Genomic DNA, 9252 nt, shown 5'->3' with positions numbered 1-9252 from the left:
GTGTTGGTATTTCTGTCTCATGTGGAGCTTTGCATTATGTTAATGTGTCGATGATTGGACGAGTGGAAGTATTTGGCGAGTGGTTGTGATGCCTGTTCAACCAAATTAGTGTAGAAGGTTACCCAAGCATTGTATTTTCATGTTTCAGTGCAAACCAAAAATATAATCAATATTCTTGTAATAAACAAAGAAAAACTCTAGCTGAGTTGTTTCTTACAAACGAGAGTACTTGTTTGTTTGCGTTGGATTGTTTAAGAGAACAAAACATAATTGTGAACAATGAACTGAAGTATCTCTTGATTGTGATGTAGGCAGCTGTCATACGAGTTAAAGGGCCAGTTCACCCATATTACAAAAACACATTTCAATTTGGTTTAATGAGACCAAGTTTTCAAATATCTGTTTTTGAATAGTTCTGCTGCCATCCAGACACAACTGAGGTGGCTCTCTGACAGTGGTATCGATCTTATCTACGTAATTGTAGGACCGAATACAAATGAGCACATCTACCAAAATTACTCACTTAAACTACTTCTCGAAATCAAAATGCATTTCTGGTAGCACCACAAATAATATTCCATTCACCTCTCTTGTATTTGTTTTAGGTCTTAATCTGAGACCAAAATCATCCGCTTAGCTGGACACCACTAACAGGAAGTGACGACACGTTTTTTTTTTTTTTTTATATATATATATATATATACCTGACATACTACGAACAAACAACTTGCCGAGGCCTAAAAAACCGTGTCGTCACTTCCTGTACTATACTCTATTAATACAATCCTCTAATGACTAATAACACCCAGAACAGAAAAATACGAATGATAAATGGAACCAATAGACCATAGAAAGTGTTAAGAACCGAATATTCTTTTATTGTAATTTCAATTACATTATATATTTGATGTATTTTCTTTAACAATAGATTTACAAAATAACAGACTGAACAATACTGAGGAAATAAATAACTTATTTTCTAGCAGATTTCTAGCAGAACACCAAAGGGCAAAATAGTCTCAGCTTCCACATTTGACCAACCACGTCATTCACTATTCGAGCATACTCAATATTCTGTACAACAAAGGAAAATCAGCTCTCGCTCTCTCTCTCTCTCTCTCTCTCTCTCTCTCTCTCTCTCTCTCTCTCTCTCTCTCTCTCTCTCTCTTTCTCTCTCTCTCTCTCTCTCTCAAAAAGCAGCCTGTTTTTGTGCATATATATAACAGCATAAACAATAGCTTGTCTTTAGTTCATGCATATTCATTTCCATATAACGGGGGCAGGACAGAGTGTAAAAGTGGGGTCCGTCTATCTATCAGTCTCCACTTGGGATACTGCCGCTGCAGCTCCACAGGCTACACAACAATGTACATTCCCTTGCATAGATTCTTGTGTTGTGGAATGAACTCGAATCATTCCCCCTAATTCCTTAAAACCGATCAAAGTGGAATGGTTGGAACTCGGAGCAGCTGTCAGATGTTGAAGACCCTCGGCCCGCTTTGAAAGACGGCAGAAGAGTTCGGAGGGAATTTGGTCTGCACCAGATGTTCCTGAGACAAAATAGAAAGAGAGAGAAAGAGACATGCAGGTATAACGGCAGCTTTAAAGGTGATCAGGGAGATTAGACCAGAGAGGGCAGCTGTGGTGCTCACACTGGACCCATGAAATGAGAGGAGACTGGTGTTGGCTGTGCCGTCAAGAAGCATCAGCTCTGCCTCTGCTGTCAGAGAGCCAGCAGCCTGGACTGTGTTGCTATTTCCTGCTTAGCGCTGCTCGGTTCTGCTGATGGCAGCTGTTCTCAAAGCCTGACCAGAATCTATGGCTGTGGCAGATTAAAAAAAAAAAAAAAAAGAAAGTCGCCTAGATTCTATTAATTTTAGCAATGATTGGATCGGTCAAAGCACATTGGATCGGTCTACTTCTGTTCACATACGTAGCTGTGGAGTGAGGCAGCTTTCATCAGACTATTGGAGCGCTGGACTTTGGAGAGATTGACGACTTGCTGTCCCAGCACAGTTTGATTGTGACTACATGGCGCAGTGGGTGGCAGAGATGGCAATTTACGTTAGTGTGAGTGAATTCACTTCCACACACACAACAACACACTCACTCACTCACTCCGGCTTTTCTGCTCTGTGTGTCAGCCAGGTCGGCCTCTCTCCTAAATTAGATTGGTGCCAAAGAAGACTGCAGCTCGGTGCAACATCGCACTTGAACAGATAATCCATCAAATGGTGTTCACTAACCCCTCCCCGACGTGTGTCTCTCTCTCTCTCTCTCTCTCTCTCTCTCTCTCTCTCTCTCTCTCTCTCTCTCTCTCTCTCTCTCTCTCTCTTTCTCTGTGTCACCTATCTATCACAAGCTTCCTCTTTCCTCATCTTTCCCCCCTAGCTTTGTCTCTTTTCCATCAACCTTATTTTGCCTTTCCCCTCCTCTTACAATCCTCTCCTCCCTGCCAGACTCCTGCCAACTTGGCACAGGGCTCACCCTCTATACAGTCTCAGGCAGCGTGGGAAAAAAGAACAATCGGGGGCCTTGCCTCTTGTTAAATGGAGAGAGAGAGAGAGAAAAGGGAGTAACAGGAATGTTAATTTTAGGCTGCATTGTCTCTGCAGGCTTTCTATCTCTTTATGCAGTTAAGGCCATTGTGAGCAGCATTTCCACACTTTATTGTGCATCTGTTGCTGCCATGTGAAAACATAGCACTGTTATGAATTGTATCCAGAAGTCAAACAGGGCTGCCTGTGTGCTGAGTACATTTTTAAATAACGGGTGGGGGGGTGCTGCTGACTCTAAGCTGACTTTACAAAAACCAAGAATTTGTCATAACAAGAGTTTCCTACTGAAGTTTCCACTCTGCATGGTAAGTGTGTTTTGTCTTGCTCATCCCTGACACACAAACACCTGACAGTCAATCCTTACAAATCTGTTTGCATGTGGGTGCAGTTGCTAGCCTGATTCCTAACGCACACAACTGGGCTGAGAGTTCACGGCTGCACTCATTTATGCCAGACATGTTGGGTTTCAGGTTAAACGCAGGTTAATTATCTCAGCTGACAGCTCACAACAACCTCTCGCTGAAATGTTTTAAATTAGGTTTGCAAGTTCAGTGAGTTCAAGAAAACACGTCTCTCATCATTAGAAGCATCAGCGTGTCCTAATCAATCGTTCAATTCTCTGCTGTGTGTCACGACATTAGAGACAGCTTTCATCTGTTGAGATGGATTTTGTGTTATAGGTGGGGGAGCACACAATTTGAAAGATTGATTTGAGCAAAAATGAGAATTACATGACTGCTCAATTCCTTTATCGTCGAGAGCAGATTAACTCTGATTTCAGCAGCTAATTCTGGAGTTAAATGTTTTAATATTGGGAACAGGCGGTCTGTTGTGTTCTTTGCTAAAGGAGGAAGCCTCTCTACTGGTAAAAACACAGTTTAGTGCAGTCTTGTATTTTCCAGGATGGCATCACAAACTGAGAGTGCCCTAAAAGAAGAATACCGGCAGAGCGCCATGACCCAGTGTAAGGCATACTGGAGTGGGATGTGTTATGCTTGGTCAGACACCTCTGCTGGGGGCTGGTGAGTCAATGATGAGTCGGCAGTGACCGGGGTGGATTATCTAAGATCAACTTAAATTGCTGCCAAGCTGGTTTGTGTTGCACTGGCAGAGTGTGTGTGTGTGTGTGTGTGTGTGTGTGTGTGTGTGTGTGTGTGTGTGTGTGTGTGTGTGTGTGTGTGTGTGTGTGTGTGTGTGTGTGTGTGTGTGTGTGTGTGTGTGTGTGTGTGTTACCTACTGCAATGCTCAGCCGAACATACTGCCAGCAGCACGTCCCTTCTTAATGTGCCGTAAACTCTCACTCCAACTGGGCCAGGGTTATTAATAGTCTGTGTCCCGCCATTGACATCTCTCACTTCGACCTCCATCACCGCCACACAGGATATTGAGGGTTATAGCGGCTTAATTGATCAGTCATTTTTCAGAAAATTCTGCAAATAATTATTTAAAATCAGCTAAACCTGAAGGTTCTGGAGATGCAGGATGCAGGACTGCAGACAAACTCAAGGAGGATTTTAATAATACTGAGGTAAGAAATCAAAGTCTCCCTTCCCAAAGAAAAACTTGACAAAACCAAAATAAAACTCCTTTTTTATTGTTTGAATTTTCACATTGTATGTATTAATTTAAAATCACTTAGTCAGCAGTGGCGGGCCATCAGGGCCTGCTAAGCCTTCTCTGCTGGCCTTTAAAAAAAATATATAATTAAGTTATATATATTTTATAATGTTATTGGTTTTCACAAATACACTACATGTATTATAATTATTTTTCCCTATTAGTTTATTTTCTCATTGCACAGCTCCTGTCTCCTGTGTTTATTCTGCCTGTCTGTCTGCGTCTGGTCTGGCCAGCTCGCTGGTCTCCCTCAAGCACGCTCCTTAACGCTCTTTATCCAAGCAAATCTCACCTCTGTTTCTTTCTATGTGTCTCTTCTCTCTCTCCGCCGGTTAAACATATGGTGACGGCCAGGGAGGGGGCGCGCCGAACAGCATCCCGTCATTCGTGTATTTATGTATACGATATCAGACAGCAGGCCTAGGTATAAATTGCACGGCCCGCCACTGTTAGTCAGTGATATCGTCTGTAAATTGTGGTCAACATGAATGACTTTATCCTATGAAAACCATGTAAGTCTACAAAGTCAACTTCTTATGAGCAAAGAATAACAGCCATGCTGAAGAAGTGAGATAATTTACTCAACCCACCGAGTAGCTCTCATTAGAGTTCTGAGATATATGGTTTTCACTGGCTATTGATTCTGCACCTTGCCAGAATAACATTCTGGTGGGAAAATAATTCAACATGTATTAATTTATTAACCTAAAAGTAGTCAAATTTGAAATTATGGAGTCTACAAAATACTGGAAACTGCCTATAAAATATCCACTATATATCCACTAAAGTAGAGTGTAAATGTTTCTCAGGTTCCTAAAAAAAACACAAGTATTGAGGTCCTCAGTGGTTGCTGCAACCCTTTTTCCACAAAAACACATTTTCTAACCTTTCCAGATCCATTTCATTGTGCGATTTATTGCTACAAAGTGTGCATAGACAAATCCGCCTGACCCGGCCCGGCCCAGACCAGCCCCGGCTATCCACTGGCAGATGGCACTGAGGAGTGTGGGCGGGGAAGAGGGATGGCACTAAAACTCTGGAGATTCCCACAAATCTGTTTCACTTACTGTCACGCAAAACAGCTGACCTGCCTGATGTCTGTGTTCCACCTCATCTCAGGAGATTTATTTTACCATGTTGAAATACCATGTTAACATGTCTCTATCTTGCTACAACATAGAGTTGCTTACAACTTGCAAAACCAGCTAATGCCTTAACCTTATTGATTATTGATGTGCATATGTAAACCATTTTGGGTAATATGTGCTGATGTTTCGATAAATTGTAAATATTTGAATGGCCAAAATAATAATGACCAAAGGGGGAATTGTTGTGGATATGTATCCTGTTCTTTTAGATGTAACTTGTATCACTTAACTCTGAACATGGTGTGCATGCAGACGGCGCCATCTTAACTCCAATAACAAATGTATTCTGTCTGTTGTGCTGTAATCTCATCCTGACCTCACAAACTAACCCTTTCCCATGAAAACTTTAGCACTTACCAAGGCCTGTGATCTTGGTGCCTCAACGCCATCAGAAAAAGGAGGATGTCTGCAAGGGGAGAGGGGGGACGAGATAACGCGCAGCTGCGAGGCGTATAATACTCTGTTAGATCCTTGACTTGTTGTTAGACCTCCGCATCATCTGTGGAGAAGGAGCTCTATCCATTCAGCTGAAAGTGTCTGTTCAATAAAATACTTAGACATTTGAGCGCTTTCTCATCATGTTTATTTCTCACCACAAGCAACAAATTGAGGAAGAATCTCACCCAGTTTATCATGCGATAATCTAGAACAACCTGACTCAACTGATGAGTTTTCAGCTTCCTGAGTAAATCCTCTTGCCTTGTTGTCGTAAGTTATGCTTCAATCAGACATCTGGTTCTTTGCGGGTGCATCTTACTGTCTCTTTACATCCGAGAGCACAATTCTGGGACCTAATGTACAATTGTGGGAGTATTTATGTGATTTTCCAACTGTTTTTTTTACTTTAGGTGTGACTTTGTATTGCATTATATTATAGTATTGTCTCTAGGCCGGAAAAAAACATTGTTCCTTGAAAACATAAACTCCAAATATAGATTAAGATTGTTTGTGTAATTAAATAATAATTATATATATAATTAATTAAATATGTTAGATTTCTTTCCTTCAAAATGTTAGAAAAAAATACCAAGAATGGTTTATTTTTAGATAGATATTAATTCATTTGTCTCCAGGTTTGTTAGTTTTTCTGACTTTTGGACCACAGTTGTATACTCATTTAAGTTTTTGTTCTCATCAAGCCTGCTCTATTCAGGTCAAAATAATGAGTGTAGCACCATAGAGTGTTACCTAACACCGTACATGGCCTGTTTTGAACAGCTGGGTCACTTTGAAGCTGCTTTAGGACAGAATGCTGTATCACTTATCCGAAACGCCCCAACAGGAACAGGCAACCAGGGAGATGAGACCAGAAGACTTTCTGGAGGAGGATGCTGCAATATATACACCTGTAGCTCCTCAATGAGCTCTTTGAACCTATAGCTGTGTTAGTAATGCACTCTATGCCGCTCCAGCAGAAGGATTGACACCAGCTTTTGCTCTAATGTATGGAAGAAAATACACCATCTGAACAACACTTCTGTCTTTGCTTACCTCTCCCGTGATTGTTCTACTGAACTCGGTCGTCTCAGGCGGGACGCTCTGCTGGAGGCTGGAGGGGATGGGTGACCTGCCAGCTTGCATAGCAGTGGGGGTGGGCTGGGGGACAGCAGCAGGTTGAATGTTGGAGGCAGCTGATGTGATATCGTTTTCCACCTGATGCAGTCCTATGGATCTGTGGCCCTCCCCACTGTAGGCAGCCTGGTAGCTGGTCTCGCGCGGGTCGCGGGTGGCCTCTGTCCCCGGGCTGGAGTATTGAGCTGGAGTATTTTTCCTCGTATTTTTAGCTGGTCTCACCCCCGTCCATGGCCTGTACTCTTGCCTGGAGGAAGAGCGATGCATCAGGTGGCTGATAGACAAACGTTTGCTCGTACTGAGCCTCTAAGTGGGACTTAAAGGGACATTCTACTGAGAAGATCACATACGAAAATCACTTTACTTGGGGAGTTAGCTTGTAATAAAGAGTTTTATAATGTCTTCTGAAATATTGGGGGAGCATCATAAAGTCTGGAAGATGCATACTTTGCATTAGTGTAGGATCCAGTGTTTTTGGAGCTTGACTAAAAGTCCAGACATCTCAGCCTCTAAAAATCCCCCTTTAATTATCATAGGTTATTTCTATAAGTCCCTGGGTGTCTGGACCAACCAAGGGATCACAAGCAAAATCTGAGGGCTCACAAGATTATTAACAGAAATATAGAGTAAATCTGACATTCTTTAGATGCACTGCTTGTAATTTTGAACATATATCATTGCAAGAAAACTAGACTTTGCTTGTTTCTAAAGGGTCGTCGGCCAAAAAGGTTGTGATCACTGCTCTAAAACGTCCTGTCGACACAAGCTAAAATCAAAAATCCAATATTCCTACTTTAGCTCAGACTTATATGAATATAAAATATACAAGGAGAATTATGGATGAGCCCTTCCATGCTGGGTCGGCCCTGGAAGCCAATGCATTATTAAAACACATCTAATTAAGCATCAAACCGGCATCATGCATTATATCGCCAGCCCACAGTGAACAGCGACAGGTGCTGAAACAAGCGGAGGAAGACATTCCCTACCTGTATGAGCTGGTGTTGCTCTCCTCCATCACCTGCTGATCTCCCCATCTCTGCCCCCTGCTCCGCTCCTCTCTGTCCCCCGGGTGTGCCTGGCTGTGGTAACTGTTCCCCGGGTTGTTGTCCGAAACACCCTCTGCCCTGCTGCCCCCGTTACTAATCCAAGGGAAAGTCTCCTTCCTTGGAATGGGCCAGGGTTTGTAATCCTGTTTGTACTGGGTAACACTGGGGAAAGGCACTGTGGGCGGCTGGTAGTCCTCCCGAGGCTTGTAACTGGGCTCCTTTCGTGCCCTGAAAGACCCTCGGATCCCCGGAGGAGGAGCGCCGGCGGCACGCTGGTCCGGGGTCGAGTAGTTATTCCCGGGTGCGCGCTCCGAGGCGGAGACCTGTTTGGTGACGGATCGCACCTCCTGCTCGGTGATGTCCGAGTAGTTCTGGATGGTGAGCGGGACAGAGAGGTCCGATTTGTCGAACTGGTTCCAGAAACGAGCCAGGCAGCACACTCTGCTGATGCACGGCCAAGCCATAGCTCCCTTAACTGGTTTAACTTGTGGAGAAGAGAAGAAGAAAAGCAAACAGAAAGAACAGAAAACGGAGAGAAAAGGGCAACAGATCAAAGGTTACATTCAGACAGAGTATCGCCCTCCCTCCGCGTCCGATCGTGGGAAGCTGAGAAAATACAGTGTCCAAGAGTCCATGTCAGCAGCAGAGGAGAACAGCAGAGATGAGCCGGTCTGTCGGAGGCTGTCGTTGAATATTCCTCTCACGTGGTCTGTAGTGCCTCCACTATGCAGAGGAATCTGGAGCACATTATTCTCCGCATCAGCCGAGTTATAAAAAAAAAAAAGCAACCAAAGAAATCGTCGTCTCCAGCCACTTGTGCAATAAAAGTCTTGAACCGGAGCAGTGTTATGGTTTCTCCACGTTCCATTGGCGATATTACTGTACTTTACTTTTACTGCACGGGGTTACATAATTATGATGCAGCGTCCTACCCACTGTTCAGGTTGGCAGAGCGGGTATAGATTCAACTTACTCATCAAACCTGGTGACCCCATTATGGAGAGTGTGTGGTGAATATATTTATTTATCAGGTTACTCTTTACCATGTCTTGCATGGTGAACCTGCTTCCTTTCCATTGAGGTCATGGGGTTCAATACAAAATAACACAGCTTCAATGCCATTATTTATATATTTTTTATTTTCGGCTAACAAAGTATCCCATGTAATTGCTTGCTTCAAAATTAGACTGGATGTGAATCAAACAGCACTGAAATGTTCACATAGTGCAGATATTAGAATGAAGAGGAAGTTATCATGAAGGAGAACAACAGTAGATCCAAAGAAGACATTTTGACAAGTCACAGAAA

At 43.1% G+C, this 9252-nt stretch overlaps 1 protein-coding gene across 1 annotated transcript; it reads right to left on the bottom strand.

Moving 5' to 3' along the window:
- Positions 1 to 1472: 1472 nt before the first annotated feature.
- On the bottom strand, positions 1473 to 8408 carry map6d1 (MAP6 domain containing 1; the record flags this gene model as incomplete). Its single annotated transcript, XM_079217401.1, has 3 exons — positions 1473 to 1550; positions 6815 to 7142; positions 7885 to 8408. The coding sequence occupies 3 exons, from the start codon at positions 8406 to 8408 to the stop codon at positions 1473 to 1475; spliced, it is 930 nt and encodes a 309-aa protein (XP_079073527.1).
- Positions 8409 to 9252: the final 844 nt, after the last annotated feature.

Source organism: Taurulus bubalis (assembly GCF_910589615.1).
Source record: "Taurulus bubalis genome assembly, chromosome: 1".
Classification (NCBI taxonomy): domain Eukaryota; kingdom Metazoa; phylum Chordata; class Actinopteri; order Perciformes; family Cottidae; genus Taurulus; species Taurulus bubalis.
Note: the sequence above shows the minus strand (reverse complement) of the source record. Positions and strands in the feature narration are given on the sequence as shown.